The sequence below is a fragment of the Armigeres subalbatus genome, chromosome 2, assembly GCF_024139115.2.
Source record: "Armigeres subalbatus isolate Guangzhou_Male chromosome 2, GZ_Asu_2, whole genome shotgun sequence".
Taxonomy (NCBI): domain Eukaryota; kingdom Metazoa; phylum Arthropoda; class Insecta; order Diptera; family Culicidae; genus Armigeres; species Armigeres subalbatus.
Window position 1 is genome coordinate 62,548,247 of NC_085140.1, and position 27,693 is coordinate 62,575,939.

A 27,693-nucleotide genomic window follows, 5' to 3' on the forward strand; every position below is an offset into this window, starting at 1 on the left:
ATCCGAGGATGGAGAGATGCGGCCTCGAACCGTGCATTGTGGCGTCAAATTGTTGATTCAGTGTTATCTGTTTAGATGTTAACTAAATAAATGAATGAATGTGTAACAGTCGTTATATGTAATAACTACACCTTTGCATATGCTACAGAACGAAGAAGGATGGTTGATTGAAAAATGCATAGAACTTTTCGGTATCAATAAAATGTAACGGGATTAGGGGCAAGTCAGAGTAAACGCGACGTGCGATGCGACAGTGAAGTTTGACAGCCTGTTGATAATGATTGATATTATTTTACATGAGTCGCGTAGCGTCGCATTGCTCGTCGCGTTTACTCTGGCTTGCTCCTTACATAGTACAATTGTTTGTTGGAAAGGAAAATCATGAGAAGCGGGTTTTATCAACATATCATAATGTTACAATGTTAGATTTGGGGAACCGAAAAACCAAGTTTTTCCAACAAATTATTCAATTCACAATTATCATTCTTTTTGCATGATTTATATAAGATTTAATTTTTCTTCATCGCTGCAATTATCGGCAATTTTTTTAATCTCCAGATTAAATTCAAACACATCCACAGGTTTAATCTCTGCCTTGGTATCTAAAACAACTCGTTCCCATGTGAACTGACCTGATTCCAGTTCCTCATCGATTTATGATCATACCGAAGCTTTTCATCACATTCCTCTGCAAACATATCACACAACCGCATCCCACAAAACCAGAAACACTTATGGCTTTCCCCAGATGATGATGATGACGATGATATGAACGCATTGGTGGATGTAGTAAAAGTTCCTAATGGAAATCTAGACTCCAATAGAAACCCCAGAGGAAAAACAAACAAAATCACGGAAAAGTCTCTGATGACGATGGAAGCAATCAAAACGGGATAACGGAGCAAGTCCTAATGAATGAAAATTTGCTAGGATGCACTCGTGTGCAAGATGTGGATATGACCTAGCAGTTTTTTTTTAAACGGAACATCTTGTATGATGATTGATGACTTCCGTAATTATTTTTAAATCATCCATCGAACCCAGCACTTCCTTAGTTCATTGAACCAACCAACCTTTCACAGCGCGACCATCCGTGATAGCCGGTCCGGTTCAACGCCTACTTTTGTGCTATCACTTCGACCTCGATTCCGGCTCAGTTACTTCGCATCTCCCGCTCGCAGTAAAAGTGTTGGCATCACCTTTCCGGCTCCGCGCGCGGCTTCAGCTGGGAACTGGCATCCAAAATGCTAAAATTTTGCCGACCATCGAAACGGAAATCGGTACCAACGGGTGACGAAAAAAGTCCCGACGGCTACGCTGGTACCAGCCGTCGAAGGGTTTTGACCACATCCTCGGAAAGTGACCTCCACGAACAGGACCAACAGGACCGAGACCGGGACGATGACGACGGTGGTTTCAAGTATTTTCTACGACGACAGTCGGCTCGCTTTCGGAAAAGGATTACAACAGCTGGGAAACCCGGTCGGTCGCAGTGCTCCCCCGTTGCTATTGTTGCCGATGCTGGTGGCGCTATCGATGATGGTGGTTGCGCTGTAAATCTTCTTAAAAGGTGAGATTTGTGTCGGAGGTTCGCGAATGGGAGTTAGTAAACGACAATAGTAGGACGTTGGAAGAGGTCCAGTGGAAATGATGGCTGGAGAATTCAATGGTGACAACAAATGGGAGAAATTCATGTGAGGCTGTGCTAATGGCATAATGGTTTAATCCGACCGAATGGTTGTTCAGGGTTTTCCGAGGAACTGTGAAGCACAATGAACGTGATGTGATGTTGGTTTGTGGAATGCATTAGTGTGGTATTAGTGGTGCGATGTTAGTGAAATTAATTTCGGTTGAAATTGATGCTGATCTGCGTGTGGAAAATGATTTTTTGTGGCAGTAGTTATTGAGCTGATTGGGCTATACGTTTGATTGCAATGATTTCCGAGATAGCACCAGATCTCGACGTTTCATGCATTTCTAAGAATTTTACATAAAAACCCCGATTTAGAAATTTTCCAATAATTCCCCTTGGAAAACTTTCGTGTTTCAAAAAAGACAATTTTTGACCGCTTTGGTCAAACCCTTAACGAAGTTCGATTGAACTGAAATTTTGCATGGAGACTTTTTTTGGGGAGATGAAACTTTTGAGAACTACTCGTTGCTGAAATTCGATGGTAAAATTTTTCCCATACATTCCATTGGCACCCTAAATCATTATGCCAAATAAAATTCCAGCCGGGATTTATGATCTGTCAATTTATTAAAATTTCGTAATTAGTAACCTAAATAAAATCAAACATAATTTTGCTTTTATTTCATTCACAGAGCATCATCAACAGATGGCGCGAAAAGTGATTCCAGCGCGCTCGGGGCATCATTGCTAGACGGTAAGTGCTATGATACATATCTGTTTGGAAATCAAGCAAGACCCATCATCATCTTGTATTCGGTGTCATTCGATCGGATTCATAACAAATAGTATCAAACACTACAACATACAGTTGCGAGCAACAACTTCGAAATTATTGTGCAACTCGAATCGGTTTCAAGTTCTCCTTCATTGTTCTTGGGAAGAATCGTTATTGCACCAAATGAAGCGTGAACTGTGCTTGCTGGCTGTTTGGTTGACACATTTGGAGGAAAATGAAACGAATGAAGCAATCTCCCTAGAAGTGACTTCCTCGAATAGTTATTTTTGTCGTTCGATTCGAAGAAAGCATTGCGCCAAAATAGTAATACCTTTCTCATGTGCGCCCGACTAAATCACGCGCCATCGGAGCTTGGTTCTTATAGGGAGCCTCCCGGGGTAATACATTTGCTGCGTCGCACATAGGGGTATTTTCGCAATCTAGCCGGAATAAATTATTTTATCTCTCAAACTGCTATATTTCACCTTATTTTATGATACTGTGATGATAATTTAGCTGAAATATCAGTTTTCTTAATTTTCACTTTTTGACCCATGTGCTTTACCCTTTAAAACCCTGAAAAACATTGATAATTTCAATTAATTCGTTCTCGTCATCGCTTCTACCGAAATCAGTTCAACTCATATAACTAAAAGATGGTGTCATGGAAATTGCTCTATGACTCTTCCTCTTTTCATAGGGATGTTGAATGTATGATATAGGTCATAAATGCTTTAAATACAGTACCAAACTAAAAACATCCGCTTTCAAAATGGCGCAAATTTGCGCAAGATTTTTCTTCGGGATCCTAAAATATAGACATAAATTCGTCCTCTCTATACTGAAATATTACCGAATATCATCGAATAAGTGTTTTATGCTTATTGAAAATATGAGGAACATTAACTAGTTTTAGCTCGAAAATGGACTTCGAATTACTCTTTTGTATTTCTGTTCAGAATCATTTATTCTTGTCAAAAACACGTTAACATGATACTATTTTGTCTACTTTTTCATGGTATGTACTGATCTGTGGATTACTGTGACAAATATTTGACCACAATAAAACATACCGAACGTAATCAAATTCAACAGAGAAAACCGTTAATTTCCTCAACGAAAAACCTCTAACTTTCTAGAAGTGTAGTGGTAAAACTTTAAATCTAAATAGAAAACCTAGTACTAGGAGTGGCTCGTCTACTATTCAGAGAAGTTTGAGACATATTTAGACTGCTCTAGGACAATTTTGAAAATTTAACTTTATTCCGGCTAGAATGACGAAATACCCCTATGTGCGTCGTGTCGTGTGTCATCCGGATTCCGGATCCCTTTGTTTTCGTTCATTACTGGCTGGTGCGACTTTTAGTTTTGTTGTGATTGTTGTCAGTTGTTTTCCGTTCTCGTCTTACAAGCAAAATAGTGGTGTAGTAGGTATCGAAAACTATACCTCCGCTGCTCCGGTTGACTGGTGCAGCGAGAGTCGTTGCTGGGCTGGAAAACATACTCGCGTGCCATGCTTGTCACAAAAACAGGGGCTCCCAAAACTGTGTTCTCAATGAATGCCTTGCAGCGAATGTAATTGCCTTAAATTTGAACAATCTATTTATGGAGAAAAATGATGATTATCTCCTTAACGCGAGGGGGCTTTCTTCCAGCAGCATACTTTCTATTTGAGTCGCTCGCATCTATTAAATCAACTCATGATTCAATTAAAAAATCATACGAAACGCGCCACATGTTTGGAACCACTGCCCGGCAATCGCCAGCAGACGCCATATGGCTTCGTCTTGCAAGACCAAATCCCGACGCAACAAACCAATAACAGACGGACGACACTCCGCCGCGTCCCATCTTAGCCTAACTTTGATTCCTATTGAGAAAGTTCCGCCGTGATGGTTGCCATTGAAAGTACGAACTCGAGCGGGATCGGTTGATTTGTGATCGAAAGTGAGATTTTCAGTGATAAATTTTCATTTAGGATAAGTGCGAAAAGTTTAGGCGCAGTGGAAAGCTCCCTATCCACAAGCGGTGCGAGAATTCGCGTTCGCGTGTGCGAGTGTCTTGTACAACAACTGGGTTGGGAATGAGATCACGATGAAGCTCAAGTGTCCTTCGCCGTTGTGCTTCTCGTCCGAATCGGACGAAGATTATCGGTCCGGGTTGAAGCAACACTTTGTCGGGGAGGGTGGTGAGACAACGGGTGGCGCCGGCGGAAAATCGATTTCCCTTCTCAAGCGAATTGGTACCAATCTGTTGCAGAATCTGAATTATGGACCGTCCGGTTCGGTGTCGGTGAATAATAGTGGTGATTCGGGAGATGACGGCCCTCGGCAGTTTTATCACGCCTACGACGATCAGCAGCAACAACACGAGCGGCAGGAACCAACTGCACCGGAGCGGCAACGGCAGGGATCGGTAGAGTTGCCCACCGAAAGCGCCGCCAAGAGTCGCTACAGGGCACTGGTCTATGCGCCACAACCGTACTTTTGCAAGAAGTACGAAATCGAGCGAAAGCACAAAATCAAGAAACGTGACTTGGTCCGGCTGCAAAACGAAGGTAAGCAAAATGCGCGCCCAACACATCGGCGGGTGAGATAGACAGCGCGTCGCGCTATGGCTTGACACGTGAAACGTGTTCGTTCGAATGGTGTGGGAAAATAGGAAGAATTTTTGTGCTAGGTCCACACAGAATAGTGCTGTCCAATGAGCAGCTCGAAGTAGCTCGAAGTTGTTCCCGTCCTGCTCGTTCTTTTTTGTCAACAAATGGGCATGAGCAGGACAGGGAGAAACTTCGAGCTACTTCAAGCTCTCATTGGACAGCACTAATGGCGCTCTACATATGTTGCACGTATGTATGTGAAGAAACTTTTTAGGAGATTTCGGAAGGAGTTTTGAAACAAATAATGGCAAACATGCTCATTCAAGCTATCCAAATTACAGGATTCCATGTTTGGATATTTGACAAGAAACGTTTTCTGCTCCTGGGCTCCATCTCATAGTTCCTATGTTCATCCCATCAAAAACAAAGCAATGAAAATAAATTTTATGTTTCTTATTTTTTGTATTTTTTTCCAGCAGTGAGCACGTATGTTGGAGTGAAATGGGAATATTTTTAGTTCCCCTATATATGATTATATCATACTTGTCTCCAGTGTTCAAGTTTAATTCTTCGACACCTTAGCACACTCATTTTCAATTTTAAAGGAAAGTATTGTGTATGATTTTTTTTTCGATAAATGCCCTCTTGGAGTCCAATAATGGATTCTAGTAAGACTTGAATCAGTGGACAAGATTTTAGGAATAACAAATTTATCGAGACGAGCAAGCAATATCCCGTTGTCGACGCATCGAAAGCTGCGCATCTCGAATCGAATCACTCGATTCGTACGTCCTTGCACTTGTTTCGAGGAAACTGCGACATTATGAATCTCGATCGACTACAGGCGCATAAAAAGATTTCGAATGGTGTAATTGAGTATTTTCTGTCATTCAGCCAGTTCGAAAGGCATCATTCAACGCATGGATTAGCACTTAACTGCTAATTCATGAGTACTGCTTCTTGACTTCATCTCATAGCTCCGATAAACATTCCGTAAAAAAGGCAATGAAAAGGAATTTGTTTTATTTAATTATTTTTGTGATTTTTTCAGTAGTGAGCATGCATGTCAACAAAAAGAAGCAACGAAATTGATGCCGTATTTTTTTCGCGATGAGCTGAATTTATGTTCAGAGAGATGGAAAGCGGAACAGTTCCCCTATATATAAGCAAATTTATGTTCAATGACTATAAAAAGCATTTTTTTTTGCATTGAGGAGTAACAACCGATTTAAACAATATGCCGATATGTTTTGTCAATTGAGATATTGTTACGACAAATAATATAAATTTAATGTTTATTCAAGTTTATGCCACAGATCAGCATCCAATTTTAAACTAAATAAGACCTTTACAAATATTTAATTAAAATTATGTCCGATTGGCTTCCGAATGGTCAAGGGTGGAGGATAATAAAATATAAATATTAAAATGAAAAAAAAAATCGAAAAGCTTCTCGGATTTGTTAAAGAATGTTTTGAAAATCCTCAATGATATCCAAAAAACAAAATTTTATTTTTGGGCAAACAAATCTGAGGGGGGAGGAAGCCTGAATTGTTTTTTTTTTTTTTTCAATATTTGTAGCGGACTAATTTAAAGCTAAAGAAAGATTCAATAATATTTTAACTTGATGTTTCCATGTTTACTTTACTTACGTATGGGTCCTGTACACCTCCGGTAGTGCAAAGAGCCGACTTGAAAGATATCCATCCTGAGCGATGTCCAGCAATCGCTGCAGCTTGTTCCCAGGTGAGATTTCAGTCGACTTCTTTTATTTCTTTATTGAGGCTTGGCCGCCATGAGGCTCTGGGTCTGCCTCTGCTGCGACCTCTCGCTGGGTTCCAATCTAAAGCTTGTTTACAGACTTCGTTTCCGCCCCTACGTAGAGTGTGACCGACCTAGCCCCACTTCCGAACACGAATTTCTGTTGTTATCGGCCTCTGTTGACAACGACGATGGAGCTCGTTGTTTGAGATCCAGTTGTGAGGCCACCATGGCCGAATTATATACCGCAGGCATCTGGTGATGAACACCTGCAGCTGTTGAGTGTTCTCCACTGATACATACCATGTTTCTATGTGTTTTGATGAAATACACTTGGGTTGCGTTTTTCATTTTACGTGACTATTTTTACGTGAATTTTGGGATATTCACGTCTTTTCGCGGATTTTGACACGATTTTTACACGGTTTATCGAAATCGTCAAGAAATACGAGAACACTGCAACCTCCAGGAATTCTTCCGGAAGTTCCTCCAGGAATTCCTCCAGAAGTTCCTCCAGGAATTCCTCCAGGAATTCCTCCAGAAGTTCCTCCAGGAATTCCTCCAAAAGTTCCTCCAGAAATTCGTCCGGAAGTTCTTCCAGGAATTGCTCCGAAAGTTCTTCCAGGAATTGCTCCGGAAGTTCCTCCAGGAATTGCTCCGGAAGTTTCTCCAGGAGTTGCTCCGGAACTTCCTCCAGGAGTTGATCTGGAGGTTCCTCCAGGAATTGCTCCGGAAGTTCCTCCAGAAATTCCTCCCGAAGTTTCTCCAGGAATTCCTCCGGAAGTTACTCCAGGAATTCGTCCGGGAGTTCCTCCAGGAATTGCTCCCGAAATTCCTCCATCAATTTCTCCGGAAGTTCCTCCAGGAATTCCAGGAGTTGCTCAGGAAGTTCCTCCAGGAGTTGATCTGGAGTTCCTCCCGCAATTCCTCAGGAAGTTCCTCCAGGAATTCCTCCGGAAGTTCTTCCAGGAATTCCTCCGGAAGTTCCTCCAGGAATTCCTCCGGAAGTTCCTCCAGGAATTCCTCTGGAAGCTCCTCCAGGAATTCCTCCGGAAGTTCCTCTAGGAATTCCTCCGGAAGTTCCTCTAGGAATTCCTCCGAAAGTTCCTCCAGGAATTCCTCCGGAAGATCCTAAAGGAAGATCCTCCGGGAATTCCTCCGGAAGTTCCTCCAGGAATTCCTCCGGAAGTTTCTCCAGGAATTCCTCCGGAAGTTCCTCCAGGAATTCCTCCGGAAGTTCCTCCAGGAATTCCTCCGGAAGTTCCTCCAGGAATTCCTCCGGAAGTTCCTCCAGGAATTCCTCCGGAAGTTCCTCCAGGAATTCCTCCGAAGTTCCTCCAGGAATTCCTCCGGAAGTTCCTCCAGGAATTCCTCCGAAGTTCCTCCAGGAATTCCTCCGGAAGTTCCTCCAGGAATTCCTCCGGAAGTTCCTCCAGGAATTCCTCCGAAGTTCCTCCAGGAATTCCTCCGGAAGTTCCTCCAGGAATTCCTCCGGAAGTTCCTCCAGGAATTCCTCCGGAAGTTCCTCCAGGAATTCCTCCGAAGTTCCTCCAGGAATTCCTCCGGAAGTTCCTCCAGGAATTCCTCCGAAGTTCCTCCAGGAATTCCTCCGGAAGTTCCTCCAGGAATTCCTCCGAAGTTCCTCCAGGAATTCCTCCGGAAGTTCCTCCAGGAATTCCTCCGGAAGTTCCTCCAGGAATTCCTCCGGAAGTTCCTCCAGGAATTCCTCCGAAGTTCCTCCAGGAATTCCTCCGGAAGTTCCTCCAGGAATTCCTCCGGAAGTTCCTCCAGGAATTCCTCCGGAAGTTCCTCCAGGAATTCCTCCGAAGTTCCTCCAGGAATTCCTCCGGAAGTTCCTCCAGGAATTCCTCCGAAGTTCCTCCAGGAATTCCTCCGGAAGTTCCTCCAGGAATTCCTCCGGAAGTTCCTCCAGGAATTCCTCCGGAAGTTCCTCCAGGAATTCCTCCGGAAGTTCCTCCAGGAATTCCTTCGGAAGTTCCTCCAGGAATTCCTCCGGAAGTTCCTCCAGGAATTCCTCCGGAAGTTCCTCCAGGAATTCCTCCGGAAGTTCCTCCAGGAATTCCTCCGGAAGTTCCTCCAGGAATTCCTCCGGAAGTTCCTCCAGGAATTCCTCCGGAAGTTCCTCCGGAAGTTCCTCCAGGAATTCCTCCGGAAGTTCCTCCAGGAATTCCTCCGGAAGTTCCTCCAGGAATTCCTCCGGAAGTTCCGCCAGGAATTCCTCCGGAATTTTCTTCAGAAATTCCTCCGGAATTTTCTTCAGAAATTCCTCCGGAAGCTCCTCCAGGAATTCCTCCGGAAGTTGCTCCAGGAATTCCTCCGGAAGTTGCTCCAGGAATTCCTCCGGAAGTTCCTCCAGGAATTCCTCCGGAAGTTCCTCCAGGAATTCCTCCGGAAGTTCCTCCAGGAATTCCTGCGTAATTGCCTCCAGGAATTCCTCTGGAAGTTCCTCCAGGAATTCCTCTAGAAGTTCCTCCCCGGATTCCACCGGCAGTCCCTCCACGGAGTCCTCCCGAAGTTCCTCCAGGGATTCCTCCGGAAGTTCCTCCAGGAATTCCTCCGGAAGTTCCTCCAGCAATTCCTCCGAAGTTCCTCCAGGAATTCCTCCGGAAGTTCCTCCAGGAATTCCTCCGAAGTTCCTCCAGGAATTCCTCCGGAAGTTCCTCCAGGAATTCCTCCGGAAGTTCCTCCAGGAATTCCTCCGGAAGTTCCTCCAGGAATTCCTCCGAAGTTCCTCCAGGAATTCCTCCGGAAGTTCCTCCAGGAATTCCTCCGGAAGTTCCTCCAGGAATTCCTCCGAAGTTCCTCCAGGAATTCCTCCGGAAGTTCCTCCAGGAATTCCTCCGGAAGTTCCTCCAGGAATTCCTCCGGAAGTTCCTCCAGGAATTCCTCCGGAAGTTCCTCCAGGAATTCCTCCGGAAGTTCCTCCAGGAATTCCTCCGGAAGTTCCTCCAGGAATTCCTCCGGAAGTTCCTCCAGGAATTCCTCCGAAGTTCCTCCAGGAATTCCTCCGGAAGTTCCTCCAGGAATTCCTCCGAAGTTCCTCCAGGAATTCCTCCGGAAGTTCCTCCAGGAATTCCTCCGGAAGTTCCTCCAGGAATTCCTCCGGAAGTTCCTCCAGGAATTCCTCCGAAGTTCCTCCAGGAATTCCTCCGGAAGTTCCTCCAGGAATTCCTCCGGAAGTTCCTCCAGGAATTCCTCCGGAAGTTCCTCCAGGAATTCCTCCGAAGTTCCTCCAGGAATTCCTCCAGAAGTTCCTCCAGGAATTCCGCCGGAAGTTCCTCCAGAAATTCCTCCGGAAGTTCCTTCGGGAATTTCTCCGGAAGTTCCTTCAGGAATTCCTCCGAAGTTCCTCCAGGAATTCCTCCGGAAGCTCCTCCAGGAATTCCTCCAGAAGTTCCTCCAGGAATTCCTCCGGAAGTTCCTCCAGGAATTCCTCCGAAGTTCCTCCAGGAATTCCTCCGGAAGTTCCTCCAGGAATTCCTCCGGAAGTTCCTCCAGGAATTCCTCCGGAAGTTCCTCCAGGAATTCCTCCGGAAGTTCCTCCAGGAATTCCTCCGAAGTTCCTCCAGGAATTCCTCCGGAAGTTCCTCCAGGAATTCCTCCGGAAGTTCCTCCAGGAATTCCTCCGGAAGTTCCTCCAGGAATTCCTCCGAAGTTCCTCCAGGAATTCCTCCGGAAGTTCCTCCAGGAATTCCTCCGGAAGTTCCTCCAGGAATTCCTCCGGAAGTTCCTCCAGGAATTCCTCCGGAAGTTCCTCCAGGAATTCCTCCGGAAGTTCCTCCAGGAATTCCTCCGAAGTTCCTCCAGGAATTCCTCCGGAAGTTCCTCCAGGAATTCCTCCGGAAGTTCCTCCAGGAATTCCTCCGGAAGTTCCTCCAGGAATTCCTCCGGAAGTTCCTCCAGGAATTCCTCCGGAAGTTCCTCCAGGAATTCCTCCGAAGTTCCTCCAGGAATTCCTCCGGAAGTTCCTCCAGGAATTCCTCCGGAAGTTCCTCCGAAGTTCCTCCAGGAATTCCTCCGGAAGTTCCTCCAGGAATTCCTCCGGAAGTTCCTCCAGGAATTCCTCCGAAGTTCCTCCAGGAATTCCTCCGGAAGTTCCTCCAGGAATTCCTCCGGAAGTTCCTCCAGGAATTCCTCCGGAAGTTCCTCCAGGAATTCCTCCGGAAGTTCCTCCAGGAATTCCTCCGGAAGTTCCTCCAGGAATTCCTCCGGAAGTTCCTCCAGGAATTCCTCCGGAAGTTCCTCCAGGAATTCCTCCGGAGGTTCCTCCAGGAACTCCTCCGAAAGTTCCTCCAGGAATTCTTCCGGAAGTTCCTTCAGGGATTCCTCCAGGGAAGGGGCCCTCCTTAGCCTAGCGGTAAAATACGCGGCTATAAAGGAAGACCATGCTGAGGGTGGATGGATATGATTCCTGGTTCCGTGCTAGATAATTCTCGGTTTTGAAATTGTCTCGCCTTTCCTGGGCATTAAAAGTATTATCGTGTTAGCCTCATAATATACGAATGCAAAAATGGTAACTTGACTTAGAAACCTCGCGGTTAATAACTGTGGAAGTGCTGAATGATCACTGAGCAGCGAGGCGGCAATGTTCCAGTGGGGGATGTAATGCCAATAAGAAGAAGAAGAAGAATTCTTCTGGAAGTTACACCAGAAATTCCTCCGGAAGATCCTCCAGGAGTTCCTCTGGATGGTTGCTCCAAGAGTTTCTCCGGACGTTCTGGAAATTTCGCCAGGAATTCTTCAGGATTTTTTCCGGAAGTGCCTCCAGGAATTCTTCCGGTAATTCCTGCAAAAATTCTCCAAGTATTCCTCCGGAAGTTCTTTTATTAATGTTTCAGGATGTTTGCTAAGGAAATCTCCGAGAAGTACTGTAACTTCTTTAATAATTACTCATTCAATCTCTTCTGAAATTCTTTCTGGAGTTTATTCAAAAACTCCAGGAGAACTCTCTAAATATTTCTGATGAATTCCTTTCAAAATTCACATGTAATTTCACTTAACCCACCTCCCGGGAATTCTTCGGGAAAATTGTCAAGGAATTCTTGAAGAACTTCTTATGGAAATTAAATTGTGATATGTAGATCTTGCAAATCTTACGTGCATTCCTCTGGGAATTCTTCTAGAAATGCCTACCAAAAAATTCATTCAAGGATTCTTCCAGAAACTCGTTCGCAAGTAAATTATTCTAGAAATTATTTCTCCGGATATTTGTTTAGGAATTCTTCCGAAAAATTTCAAGAAATCCTTCACAAATTCCTTCAAGAATCTCCCCGGCAATTTCCACAGAAACTTCTCCAGAATTTCTTCAAAAATTCGCCCAGAAAACCTTACAGGATTATTACGAGAAATTTCGTTGAAAGCTACTCCGAAATATCATAAGGAAAATACTTCGGAAATTTTACCGCTTTTTCTTAAGAGACTTTTGAGGAATTCTCTAAAAATTATATTATATAATTGAACCGTTTGTTTGAGAAACTGCATATGTAACATTTTTGGCCAAAATGAGATTTTTATATATTCTGAATCCTCGTCCAAAAATACGTATTGTGGCAAAAATACGAAACATTTTTTTTTGTTCAGGAATGTATGAAATTTTTTTCGTTTGTTTGAGAAACTACATATGTCCACGTACTTTGAAGAGCAATTGTGGAGTACTGCTTACATTTTTTGCACTGAAAGTGTCCCAGGGTGTTGAGTTTTGCCAAAAACTATTGATCTGTATCGAAGAAATCGAAAGATTCGGTGCAAATTTGTTCAAAAACAGTTTTTTGTTGTTTTCTCGAAATAGTGTAAAATGGACTTATGCAGTTTCTCAAACAAATGATTCAATTATATATATAACTAGCTTTATGTACCCGGCCTTGCTCGGAGTTGCCAGTTTGGTTCGCAGTTTTTTTTCACAATCGAAAAATAATAAAACCAATTGATTAACAGGGTAATTGTGTTTACTTGTTGATACTTCATCATTTGAGTAAAAGAAGGCTTTTGGAAATATTGACTGATTTTGAAGAAGGGGGTTTGAATAGCCTTATTCCGGGCAAAAGTCTATTTCTAAAGAAGGGAAAACATCCACCGATGTCTTATTCCGGGCAAACGCATATTTTTAAAGAAGGGATCACACCCACCATTGCCTTATTCCGGGAAAATGCCTACTTTTAAAGGAGAAATCACATCCACCATCCAGAAGGAAACACATTATTCATTGCTTCTCACTGGGCAAACTATGATTCCGATGAAGGGTAACAATTATCATTGGTTTATACCCAGCAAATGCATGCTTTCTATGAAAGATTTTTCTGATGCTGTTCAGTATTATCCCAAATTCACTTCATGTCGAATGACCTTAGGCCAAATAGTGTTATGTTAATGGCCTGCTTCATTCAGGGATATGTCATTTTCAGGGAAATGTTATTGTAATGGATTAGCTATTTTTGAGGAATTGTTTTCGGAGCATTGTACAATGTCAAAGAACCTCGGATGAACTAAAGAAGAAGGAATTTAAATTAAGTCGTTTTCTAAACAATACCCAACCCCAACATCCTCCCGCATTTCAAAAACTCCTCCAAGCCTCTCTAAAATAGTTTCCTTTGGGTAAACAATACGTGTTTAAATATTTGGTTTGAATTCACCCATGCGATAAAAAGGTATACTAAACTGTTCGTTTAATAAATATATTCTCTCTCGTTCAGCTATGACAGTCTGATGTAGTCTTTCGTAGACAGAGAATATGGGTTCCAAATTTGGTGAACATCGGAAATGGGTTCAGAAGTTATGCTGAATAGATCGCCAACTAAACAATACCTCTCTCTCACAACCTCCCCATTTTAAACGGACCTACCAATATCCACTAAAATCGTTTCCTTAGGACAGACAATATTTGATACAAATTTGGTCAAATTGGTCATGGGGCTCAAGACTTACATTGAGTTGATCGATTGCAAAACAATACCCCTTCCCACATACCATCTCTTATTTCCCAAGAGCATGCTTAACCTCCCTTCTGTCTCTCGTTAAGATAAAGAATGTGTGTTCCAAATTTGGTTGATATCGGCTGAGGGGTTTAGAAGTTACACTGAGTTGATCGATAACTTAGCAATTGCCCTCCCTCCACACCCTCCCCCTTTTCCAAAAAGCATCCTTAACCCCACTATCGTCGTCTCCTTAAGATAAAGAATGTGTGTTCCAAATTTGTTTGAGATTGGCCAAGGGGTTCAGAAGGTACAATGAGTTGATCGATGACTAAGCAATACCCCTCCCTCCACACCCTCCCCCTTTTCCGATCAGTATCCAGAACCCCCCTATCGTCGTCTCCTTAAGATAAAGAATGTGTGTCCCAAATTTGGTTGAAATCGGTCAAGGGGTTCAGAAGGTACACTGAGTTGGTGGATGTCTAAGCAATACCCCTCCCCTCACACCCTCCCCCTTTTCCGAATAGCATCCATAACCTCCCTATCATCGTCTCCTTAAGATGAAGAATGAGTGTTCCAAATTTGGTTGAGATCAGACAAGGGGTTCAGAAAGTACACTGAGTTGATGGCTGACTAAGCAATACCCTTCCCCCACACCCTCCCTCTTTTCACATCCATAACCCCCCTATCGTCGTCTCCTTAAGATAAAGAATGTGTGTCCCAAATTTGGTTGAGATCGGCCAAGGGGTTCAGAAGATACACTGAGTTGAGGGACGTCTAAGCAATACCCCTCCCCTCACACCCTCCCCCTTTTCCGAACAGCATCCATAACCTCCCTATCATCGTCTCCTTAAGATGAAGAATGAGTGTTCCAAATTTGGTTGAGATCAGTCAAGGGGTTCAGAAAGTACACTGAGTTGATGGCTGACTAAGCAATACCCCTCCCCCCACACCCTCCCTCTTTTCACATCCATAATCCCCCTATCGTCGTCTCCTTAAGATAAAGAATGTGTGTTCCAAATTTGGTTGAGATCGGCCAAGGGGTTCAGAAGGTACACTGAGTTGATAGATGACTAAGCAATACCCCTCCCCCCACACCCTCCCCCTTTTCCGAACAGCATCCTTAACCCCCCTATCGTTGTCTCCTTAAGATAAAGAATGTGTGCCCCAAATTTGGTTGAAATCGGTCAAGGGGTTCAGAAAGTACACTGAGTTGATGGATGAGTAAGCAATGCCCCTCCCCCCACACCCTCCCCTTTTTCGAACAGCATCCATATCGTCGTCTCCTCCCCCCCTATCGTCGTCTCCTTAAGATAAAGAATGTCTGTTCCAAATTTGGTTAAAATCGGTCAATGCGTTCCGAAGTTATTCTGGAACATACATACAAACATACATACAAACATGGATGGATGGATGGATTATGGATTATATGAATTATTGAATGAATTTCGTTTGGATTTCCCGATGGACTTACAGGAGAAATTTTTGAAGGAATTCCCAAAAGAGTTTCTGTAGAAATTCTATAAAAAGACGTACTAGTTCATAAAGAATTTCGAGTTCCCAAGCAATTTTCAAATGAAATTCTGAAATATTTTCAGACCGAAATATTTTAGTGCGTACTCTCAAAGAAGTTCCACGTGAAATTCCTTGAATTCCTGAAGAACAATTCTCTTATTTTCTGAATTATTAAATGTTTGGTGCATTTTATTTGCACAAATATGGATTTGTTTGATCGAGCATACGTTGTACAACAAGGGATCTAATGGTTCTCCAACAAACAATTCAGGCTGCATATTTTAGCTGAAAAAGTCTGCTTTCAATAAAAAAAATGCCCTTCTTCAGCTTTCAGTATTGTTAGCTTTAGACTTTATTGGTCATGAGAATAAATGCTGCATAACTGTAAAGAAGATAATAATTATCTTGTCCGAGCCGAATGGAGAAGACGCTTATGTACTGCACAGTCCACTTCGGCCTTTGTATGAATAAATAAATATTAAATGTCGAATAATTTATCATTCACGAAAATCAATTTTTCAATTATTAAACAATATCAAGAGTTTTGAATTTGCGATTCAAATGTGCACCGTTATGTATGTGCTCAATGTAGACTCAATTATATACACATAATAGCGACCTAAAATCAGGAATGGGTTTGTGCATCTGGATTCGAACGAATTTCAATCGAGTCTATCTGTCGTAAACAGGGAATGTAAAATAACAACATTGCCAATGACAACAACATTGTCCTCTCTTGTAAATGTTGGGACAAACTCAACTCGCAATAAGCGTTTGTCCCAAACTGCAACAGAATAGGACAATGATCGCCTGCCGCGCATTTTGAGAAGTAGTCGGTTTACGATGATGTTTTTGGTTAAATAAGTATCAGTTATCATAGTTTAGACATAAACTTAACCATCTGTTGAAATGATTTGTGTTTTACTTTTGAAATATACAAGTTATCGCAGTTTGAAAAGTTCACAACAATTACCTCTCCATGTTTGTTGCAAATAAAATGGAACGCAACAATGTCTTTATCCTCTGCAGATTATCGCTATTCTCTTTTGTCGCTTTTTTGCATTTTTCAGCGACAATTACATTCCTTGGTCGTAAATACATATCTCGGTCGCCAACCACCTAGTCTACGGTGGGTCCGCAAGTCATCTTCCACCTGTTCAAACCAACATTCCCACTGCGCACCTCGGCCTTCTTGTGCCTGTCGGATCGTTGTCGAGAACCATTTTCACCGGGTTACTGTCCGACATTCTGGCTGCGTGCCCGGCCCACAGCAATCGTCCGATTTTCGCGGTATGAACGATGGATGGTTCTCCCAGCAACTCATGCAACTCGTGATTCATTCGCCTCCTCCACGTACCGTCAGCCATCTGCACCCCAGCATAGATGGTAATTGTTCGACATAGTGTAGTTAATAATTTATTTACAGTCTTATCATAATGTTTTTCCTTATAGAAAGATGAACGAATAAATATAAAATTGGTTTGTATATATACAGAAAAGAAGGATTTTTAAGACTTTATTGAAGTGATTTCTCCGGATGTACAAAGTTCATTACCTAGAGAATGCTTGCTTTTCATACTGTGCGCGAAAATGTCCCGTAAAAATGTTTAAAGCTGAAGTTAATCGATGGGTAGCTACCTCGGCTCTACATAAACAGCGTATCCATGAATTTGCAAGTTCATAGAGCTTACCAGAATCCACAGTTAACTCTTACTATCTGATTCTGATAGCCATAAGCCCATCCCATACACACCATATGTAATCGATACCAACCCATCTGGTTTGCCTTTTGTCGTACCATTTGTGTACCAACAAACAACACTCGGAGGAAGTTGCATTTGCTACGACGATGACGACGACGGACCGTAAAAACTGATCTGCTGCGTCCATAACGTCGATACCTGCCACCAGCTACAAACGAGAGATGGTTACGCTCGATTGCCGTCGGCCGATAGAGCGGCAGGTAACGATGGACACCACTAGGTGTCATAAAATTCCATCATCAGTCATGTACTGGATAGAGAGCCACAGAATATAAACTCTGATGTTCCCCCAGTAAAGATAGCCTTCCGCAGGTGTATTTTGTGATTTATTCATTTATTGCATCCTTCACACGTTCGAAAATTATTGGCACAAATATCGTCTTTCAAAATGCTTCAACCAAAACGGCTACGAGCTCAGATGTTCAAGACTACTACATTCGAGGTCAAAACACATATGAAATAGCATACATATGTAGACCTGTGTTCAGAATGTCTTAGGTTTCATGAACAAATATAAATTTTCAAGCAGGATCCTGCAGAAAAAGCATTCCTATATTTGTGTAGTAGCAAAAGTACAGTTTTGAATTTTATTACAAATCATTAAACACACATTGAAGTAAACTAAAATATAAGTGGTTAGCGAAAGAACATGTCTTTTAGTTACATATATTAATCCTAACAATACTGTATGTCAGAATTCAACCAACACAGAAAAAACAAAGATCCTAAAAATAAAGTTTATCGAACTCAACTTTGAGTACGAAGTTCAAATTTTTAACCTAATATTAGGTAGTTTTCTCACTCCCTCTCATGAATGATATTATAAACAAAGAGAGCTGCATCGACCCAACGTGTGCTGTTCCGTGGAAGAAGCCAAATTTGAGTTGTTTTCACCATAGTCTCGGGTGAGTGAAAATAACGTAAATTTGAGTTGGTGAAACAAGGTGGGTGGAAATTCAACACGGGAGTAAAGGGAAAGTACTCACCGGATTTTTTTTTTTCAAATTTTACTTATTTTTGGCTTATTCCACGCAAAGGCGGATTTGAGTGAAAAGAACCATGAAGTGAGTTGTTTCGCGGTTCCGTGAAAGTTTGTCTCAATTAATTTGACTCGAAAACGCGAATGCGAAACAAGTTCTGCTGATTGTTATTCCTCTATTAGTTGCGAAGATGATAACTGTAGCAGACCATTATCATTTATCGTCGAATGATGGCTTTCCGTTCACTCGAAGTTCTTGTTGTCTCGTGATTGGGGTCCTTAAGCAAGGGCTCGTGGCACTCCCCCCCCTCCCCTCTATGTCACACTTTTTGTATGAATCATTTAAAAAAATGTATGGATTGTCACACTTCAGACAACCCCCCTCCTCCTCTAAGCGTTACGTAATTCATGAATGCCCCCTTTAGATAATTTGGTTTTTTCTTCGTCGCCTTGTTTGCAGTCGAAAAACCGCGTTGCCAAACTGGCGATTTGAACTGAAATAATTTTATGCAACACATCTGATAATACATCATGCAGACAACAGATTTTTTTTCAATTAGGCCGGAACAAATTTTATTATCTTCTTCTGTCACTTCCCCCTACATTTTTTGTGGTTGTATTTTATTATTTGAGGAGGGATTTGATTGGAAAAATAAATCAAATGTTCAGCTTTCCCAGAAAATTCTTTAAGAAAACTGATGAGTTTTGCGATTTAATCAATTTATCCATTTATTTTTTATTTATCACTCCCTTCGTTACCCAAAGACCAACATGACAAATAAGGAATTCGTAATTGTTCCGGTCTTATTTATAGTAAGCAACGTGTTTCTTACGTAAAACTCGCCAAAACATCACCACTAAAGCAAGCATTTCAAAATGATGTAGCTTCTTCTTCAATAGCTCTACATTTAAACTGTAACTTGGCCTGCTTTTCAACTTATTCTATTAGCATTTCCTCAGTTATTAACACGCCGAATACCGTGATCAGAAAATCATGGGAACTAAATTTTCACAATTCTTTGACGGATGTCTTCCACATCTCATCTAGTTTCACCATAGTGGTGAATTATGTTTCTAGGGATGCTCATTTTTTCCCTAGAGGGGCGTGAGTAAGGATTGTTTATTTTAAAATGTAGTAAAATTTACTTTACATGACATATTTCAGTGTGAACAACACTTATAGATTCCAAAAATGTTTTATAACACTATTCTAGCATTGACCATACTATCCAGCTTTTTACGCTAGCCATAAAACAAACAAGGGGTGATTCATACATGACATATGCTGTGAACAGATCTCTGTAGCCGAATCATAGTAGCCTTAAATCGATGTTTGTTTAACAATCCGTCAAAAATTTGCACATGTTTACAATTTTTGGTTCACGGTAAAACAATTTAAACCTATTTAAAATTTGTAAATTATATTTCAGCAAGAAAGCTTCTTTGGACATTGGACACAAATTAACAAAAACATGATCATCGATACCATTAGCTGAGAAATACCGTCATCAATAGCCGCCCAACTGTGCCGGCTAGAATGTAGATAGTACTGGTGCGGCCACCAATCCCGCATGAAATTATTTCTCAGATTCGCTGAACACGCGAGTTCGTCTTTTATTGTTTGTTGAAAACTTTCCATTTCCACGATGTAAAAAGTGAATCAATCTCTAACAACTATTCGCTATCACATTTCTATAAGAGTTCGGCCATATATGAAAAGCTAAATTTTTAAGTTCTAAACTATGCTGGTCTTGTGCATATTGAAAAAATGGCACAATGATGCAAAGGACAAGAGTGTATTTCTTATGGACGTTACCGGTCGATTAATCACTTCTTGGACAATTCGGAAATCATTGTGGGAGCGATGTAGGATCTTCATTTAAATCACGTTAAAATATATTAGAAATTTCCCGTCTCCGACCTCATATTCTACATTAATGACTAGAGCCTGTCCGGAGAAACTCTTTTTACTGCAATGGCATCGTATCCAAAAACGCTTTGTTCGCGCCCGGAGGCTACCGCCCATGAAAACCGATATGGTATTCCAAATCGGAATTGCTCTAAAACGACAAAACGACTTGCTAGGGTCCTAGAAAGATTACTGATAGGAAAAGATACAACCGTAAAAAGACTTTTCGTTCGACTCATTGCGTCCTATTACGTTTTTTCCACCTCCTCCGGTTGCCAATAAATGCATTGAGATGCCAATTCCAATGCTAATAAATTCAATAGAGATTCTCATCGATGGAACTATCAGCAACTCTTGAATTTCCTAAAAAGATAGAAAATATGTAAAATCAAAATCAAAAGAGATTATTTATGAAAACATTGTTTGTTCCGTTCCGACATTAGTTATTTGCTGATTTCCATCTAGGATAGGATGTGCCAAGTAGTCATTAAAAATCGTACCGATTTTCTGTCGCAATCGTACCGGTTGCTGATTGGTTGAAAATGACAATCAATTACTTCGATTGGCCGCAGCGCGTTTTTCGTAGGGCAGTATGTTGTTAGTTTGGCCGTGTTGCTGGCATGTAAAGTTGATATTAAGCAATATACGTGAATGTTTGAGTTCGAGTTTTTGACACAAAATTAATGCATATTGAACTGCAAAAGGCATATAAATTATGCTCAAGGGTTGTTACGGTTTAAAACTGTTGATTTTAAGCATTATCATTCACTTCTCTGTCATTTTTAATATCAAAGTCATATATTCATTAGCGAAAACTTCTCTCTGTTAGTCTTCCGCTTCTCTTACATAAATATTGGATGAAACGGAAAGAAAAACATCAACTTTTGATACATGATATTTGGAAGATTTTGTACCAAATTATTTTGGCTGCAATGGCGACCACCTCGTCAGAGCAACCGACTAAAAAACAACAAGGCAGTCTCAATTGAATTGTCACATCCTATCCTAGATTTCCATGTAATCAATGTTTTCTTCACATAACAAGGCATACTTTGTTAGAATTATAAAAATTATAGTGGACGCATGAAACGTCAAATAGGGGTTATTCAACATTTATGGCATGGCCTGCGTAAAAAGCTGGATATGTTTCTTCTGGACATCCCTAGCGACTCCAAAACGACCTCTATAACTGATGAAAGATGATATGCAAATTTTGCCGAATTTATTTATTACCAGACTAAGGCCGGAGTGGCCTGTGCTGCCCATAAAAGTCTTCTCCATTCAGCTCGGTCCATGGCTGCACTTCGCCAACCACGCAGTCTGCGGAGGGTCCGCAAATCGTCCGAAGAAAACTACGAAAACCCGTGCCAATGGAAACCCATCATGTCCATGTTCGTAGAGACCATATGTACGATATTTCACTCAGTTTTGCCAAAGCCAGATGTTCTCGGTTCTCCAAACTGTTATGGAGTTTGAATCAATTGGTCTACCAGGACAATTGCACTCGATAGCTATTTGAAATCGAACAGTCATGTCCATACAAGTCCGTAGAGTCCACGCGTATGATTTGCAATAAGAATATGCCCAAACCAGATGTTATAGGCTCTCCAATGTGTTCTGGAGTTAGATCAAATGGTCTACCATGTCGACTGCGCTCGATAGCTATCTGAATTCGGCCAGTCATGCCCATACAAGTTCGTAACCGTAGTTCAAACCAGATGTTCTAGGATCTCCAATGTGCTCTGGAGTTTGGATCAATTGGTCTACCAGGTCAACTACACTCGATAGCTATCTGAAATCGACCAGTCATGCCCATACAAGTCAGTAGAGCCCATGTTCTGAAGTTTGGATCAATTGGTCGCAATTTCCTCCAGGAATTCCTCCGGAAGTTTTGCCAAGAATTCTTCTCGGAAGATCCTCCTGGAATTTCTCTGGAAATTTCTTCGGAAGTTCCTTTAGGCGTTCATCCGAAAGCTTTTCTATGCACGCCAATGCACCCAAAAAATTATCTAGCTAGTTTGCCTATTATGGCCACCCCCAGGTCCATAATACGCAACGTCGAGTTTGTTTATATACGTGTTATGAACCCGCATTTGATTTACATGTTCCATTTCCACATGTTCCTTATGCCTATTATCGACCCCTCCCTTGTGTGCTAGTAATGGACACTTTAGCGTAGTTACATTTACAAATTAGTTAATATAACTAAATTCCTGTCTCCCAGTTCATAATAATTGTATGGAACTGCTGCCCTGATATATGAAGCAACTTCATCCGACGGAAGTTCGCAGGAAATCGCCGACTCACTCCCTAATTTCATAATACTAATTTGATGGCAGCACCACCCGCGTACATGTTAAGCTTGTGTGTTGCTAGCTTGACAAATGGAGGCATTTAACTGAATGGCAGCACAATTAAAACCATTTTCATGTGGTCAAAATGGGATTGCCCTAGGAAATGTTTGCTATCTGGAACCGAAAATAAACTTTTTGAAGACTTTCGAAATTGACCGACATGATAGTTATTCTGCATAAGGTCACAGACAGCTAGTCGAGTTATCCAAGAAATGGCTTAAGTTCCACGCTTAGAAACCCAGATTTGCAGTCCTGTTTTAAGTATGGTACATGCTTCTTGTGGCACTGCGAAAGGATATGGTAGACAGACCTAATTATCCTAATCCCTGGAGTAAGGCCTTTCGGTCTACACGGGTAATAAATTTGCACGATTCAAATATGGTACATGCTCTATGTAGTACAAAGAATAGAATGCGTTCACAGCAAATTTCTTTGGTCATCCAAGAAATTCTTGGACAGTTGCTTTCTTGCTTTTTTGCTATTTGGAAGCAGCATTTTGCTCACGATACAGACACGATAGCTTCTGCTTTGTTAGGTGCGTTTTTTTTTCGATTTCGATATTGTGGACAATGGAAGTGATTTGCAACGCAGTGCAATTTCTATTTTTCGAAAGTGAGACGTCTCACTACCCCCTACGCGCTACTCACTTTTCACTGACTCCATTCCTAATTTCTCACTTTTCAAATGAACTATTCGGCTTAAGGACCTATTCGGCCAAATGTTCTATTCGGCCAAATGACCCTTTCGGCCAGGGTCCTCATTAGCCGTGCGGTAAGACGCGCGGCTACAAAGCAAGACCATGATGAGGGTGGCAGGGTTCGATTCCCGGTGCCGGTCTACGTAATTTTCGGATTGGCAATTATCTCGACTTCCCTGGACATAAAAGTATCATCGTGTTAGCCTCATGATATACGAATGCAAAAATGGAACCTGGGTTAGAAATCTCGCAATTAATAACTGTGAAAAGTGCTTAATGAACACTAAGCTGCGAGGCGGCTCTGTCCCAGTGTGGGGATGTAATGCCAATAAGTAGAAGAAGAACCCTTTCGGCCAAACGAACCTTTCGGCCAAATGACTCTTTCGGCCAAATTACTCTTTCGGCCAAATGACCCTCTCGGCTAAATGATCCTTTCGGCTTAATTATCCTTTCGGCCAAATAACCCTTTCAGCCAAATGACCCTTTCGGCTAATTGATCCTTTCGACCAAATGACCCTTACGGCTAGTTGATTCTGTCGGCTCATTGATCCTTTCGGCCAAACGACCCTTTCGGCCAAATGACTTTCGACCTAATAGTCTGTTTGGCATAGTGGCATTCGGCCAAATGGTTTTCGGTCGAATGGGTTTCGGCCAAATGACCCTTCCCCGTAAAATAAAAATCGCTACTTGCGATATGGAGCACACGTTAAGACAGAAAAATGAGAGAGTAATCAAAGTTCATTCAACTGTCTAAGACGAGCTTAGTACTTTTCATTTAATTCTATTACGTTTTGTTATTTTTTACAGATACATATTTCGACCTCAACATCTGTAAAGAAAACGAAACATAGTGGAATTAAATGGAAAGTACTAAGCTCGTCTTAGACAGTTGAAGACATTCCATTAAAAGAGTTTAAATAATTTCTCTCGAATTCATTACTCCAACGGAAAAACAGTGGATATACATATATTTATTGCGGGAAGAAACACTACATATGAACGAAATTTTGATCTCCCGCCGGAAGTACCCGACAGCATTCTGGAGCTCGCAGGATACGAAAAAGCAGGAAAGATTTATAGTGACTAGTTTCCGATCGGTTTTGGTCTCGATCACCTATACTCCGGTGTCCGGAGGTAGCAAAAGAAACTCCGCCGTCTTTTTAAATAGGTAGCTGGAAAGTGAGGGTTTTCTATAAGGGTCTGAAGAATACATGTTTCTTGTGCAACTGGATGGAGCCAAGAACAAGAGGAGGTAGAACAACGAGCGATTAACAAGCATCAAGCAAACGAAAGAAGAGCTCAATCAATGATGTTATCGATCATTTAGTAATTTGCGTTCGATCATTTAGTAGTTTGTCAATAACTAATTCCAGATGCTGAGTTTCAAAATGTGTTGTATGGTGGACTTCTACTGCGAAGGTTTTTCTACAACTTTGCCTAATGGTTCGTTTTTTGAAATCCACTAGTAACGGAGCTATAGCTATAGTTTCAGTAACTTAAACTAAATGATAACAAAATTCCAATCATTTAGTTTAAGTTACTGCAACTAGTGCTATAGCTCCGTTAGTAGTTGAAATCTTACAACGAACAATTAGGCAGAGTTGTAAAAAAAATCTTCGCATTAGAAATCCACCATACTGGCTGGCTGGTCCAGGTAAAGCTTTTAGTATATGTCCTTCCGAAGTGAATAAAGATGCTGCGCCCACCCTCAATAGAGTGCAACTATTGCAGAACGACCTTGATGTTACAATCAGAGTCTCTTAATTCTCGTGTATACATGGATGAGACAGTGTGCCATGAGCTACAAAAGCTCACGTAGCACCGATTCAGTGCGACGAGAGAAGCTAGCGCGCGCATGAAATAACTAATGTCGTTTTCGTTTTTGTGGTGTAGCTACACCGGAAAGTGCATAATTTTGCACCACATAAACGAACATTTTCAGTGCAGTCCCAATAAGATTGCGAAAGTATGTGTGACATCGGTCATCTTCCATGCTTCTGTCATATTTGTTATTGTTCTTGCTGCCTGCTTTGAAATATGTATGTTATTCCAATCATTCTTGTTGGGATTAAATTGAAATTGTATGAATAGTGCCACTCTTATAGACATTTTACTTTTACTTTCTGTTTTATTGCATCGATTATCTAAAGCTGAACACAGTACTCACTGTCTGACAGATCATGAAAACGATGCATGATATTTCAAAACGAATCAAATATTGCAAAATTTCACGGCCAATGATTCATTAAGAGCTTCTTTGTTTCTGATGGAAGTATTAAAATATGCAAAAACATATTCCAATTAATCACAATACAAAACTACAAGTAGATTGATTTTTGGGTTTTCATTGGGAATTGTTGGGCCATTTCAGGTTTTTGAGAAGAATGTTGGATTCTTAGGGAAACGTTTGTTTGTACTAATCTTTAATTTGCTATTATATAACAATGCGGCGAACTTCGGTTCGTAAGAGACATACATTTTTCTTAGCACTCACAAATTAAGTGGAAAGTAGAATGTGTTATAAATGAAATTGGTTTCCAAAGTTTTCCAGTTTTATAAAATATTGCTTTGCAAAGATATTTATTATAAACGAATTAAAAAAGCTCGAATCAGTTTATACATTCTAAGCTCGATTCTAAACTAATCTTGTTATACATGTACAATGTAACATTCGTGATATGCTGATTGAGCTAATAGCCGTTTAAAATTACGCCATTTATTATAATAAATATGATAAAGAGTAGCTTGATGCCCATCCACATACATTCAATTTTTAATTCCACTTGTACACGATATTTATTAAGATTAATGGCGTAATCTGAATAGGCTATAACACATCGCCTAATCTATTGAATTTTATTTCTAAGAGGTGACCTGTCAGCCATTTGAACATATGTACTGCAACTTAAACATTACAATTCACAAATTATGTTCAATTATGCTAAATATGCTCAACTACGTTTTCAATTCCATGGATTAACCAGCAAAGGCTCAACTAAAAGGTGGCCCATGTAATAAAATGTGAGCTAGCAAAGCAAGACTGTAATTATTGCTATTGAGTCATTAGATTCTATAAGATAATAAAAAATAACAAAATCTCAATAGATCAAAGCTGAATATTCAAAATCTGAAAAGGTTGTAAAAATCAAATACCAAAAACTTGGAATTCAAAAGAGTTTATGGAATGATTCTTCACCTCAAGCTAGTTGATTTTTCCAAAAGATACTTCGAAGAACAAGTTCTGATGTTGGTTCAAAATTTTGGAACTATTTTCAAGTTTCACAAAAAAAACTTGTTTATTAGAATAATTTCATGACTAATAATATATTCAAACCAATGGTCAAGGTAACGAAAGATAAAATTTAATAGCAGGAACATGAATTAGTATACAATACAACTGGTTGAATGTAAGCAATTTCTTTTACCTTGATTCATCGCCTAACTTTTATAAACTAATCGATTAGTAAATGTCCTTCACTGTTTTTTAAGCATATGCGGTATTTCGAAAAATTTCGTTTTAGGTGGTTCGAAACGAAATTCCGCGGAATTTCGCGGAATTTGAGCATGGCGAAATCTGATTTATTGATTTCGTTTCGTTTCGTAAAATTACAAAAATTTCGCTAGAAAAAACTAGCTTATAACGAAATTTAACGGAATTCCGCGAAATTTCGAAACAAATTTAGACTTAAACCATACTGTCTCGTACGGTCGTGTATTATCAAAAATTTTGGCTGCGCCGCTGAACAAAATCATAAAGCTGTTTTCAAAACTTTATGTTATATACATTTTTCTATTAACGCCTACTACATAATCCCATTCTGAGTCGACAAATACGTATTTAGTTTTCTTCTATAGAACGTCTTCGTTGTTTTGTTAGAAATGTCCAAAAGAAAACGAAAAATATCTTCAACTATTACATCCTATTTTTTCTTTCAAATGTGATTCGACTCAATATTTAAGACAGTCTGACGTCTAAGCCAGAATCTAAATGTAATCATATATGAATCAGATCATTACAACTTTGTCAAAAAGGCAAAGTCGAGGCGTGAATTCCTGAGGCCCTTGTGAAGTATTTTTTGAGCTCCTCTTTTTTATTAAAGGCCAGCTTCTTCACCTTTTATGCCTCAAACCAGGTGTAAGCGCATGACTAAGCACCGCTTAAGAATTATGAAGGCCCTAAGGAAAACATTAAACGAAGCACATGATTTTGCGTTGGATTGATTTGAAAAACGGATTATTTTTTGGCATAGTTATATTTTTCTTCAATCAATGGCGCATGAATTTAGGAGAAGTAAAATGAAAAGTTAGCCAATGAAACATGAGCCGCATATAATGTTTCGACCGAGGCTTCGAAACAAACTTGATTTATTTATTCAGTTTGTAAATATTTATTAATATTATTAAAATGGTGTTCATCATTTCATGCATGCTTGTTTTCATTCGTTTCTTGTATAAAATTTATTCCTTTGAACTTGTTGGTCAGCATTTTTGTTTTGGTATTCAATTTGACAGAACCATGTTGAAAGTCGGTTATTGAAAACATCCTTAGTACTTAAGTTTAGTCTTGTGAATGTGCAATCAAAAACAAGGTTGCGACTGAAAGATGTTAAAAATATCGATAATTTTTGCGCTGTTTGAGTCGTGTGAAAGTAATCAAAGCAGTTTTTCATACCAAAACGTAACATACTAAGGGGAATGACGGCTTTGGCAGGTTTTGTTCTATTATTGTCAGGGGGTTTTTAATGACTGATTATGCTCAATTTTGGCATATACATTTTT

At 40.8% G+C, this 27,693-nt stretch overlaps 1 protein-coding gene across 4 annotated transcripts in view; it reads left to right on the forward strand.

Annotated features, from left to right (window-relative positions):
- Positions 1-1,229: 1,229 nt before the first annotated feature.
- LOC134208741 (sorbin and SH3 domain-containing protein 1) overlaps positions 1,230-27,693 on the forward strand; it is a 453,188-nt gene continuing 426,724 nt past the window's right edge. For 2 of the 4 annotated variants that reach the window (XM_062684620.1, XM_062684623.1), the window contains exons 1-2: positions 1,230-1,570; positions 2,326-2,387. In XM_062684620.1, coding sequence (XP_062540604.1) covers positions 1,245-1,570; positions 2,326-2,387 — 388 coding nt within the window. In that variant the 5' untranslated portion in view covers positions 1,230-1,244. Of the gene's footprint in view, positions 1,571-2,325; positions 2,388-4,341; positions 4,966-27,693 lie in introns of those variants that run through there. The other 2 variants (XM_062684619.1, XM_062684621.1) reach the window with 2 other exon arrangements.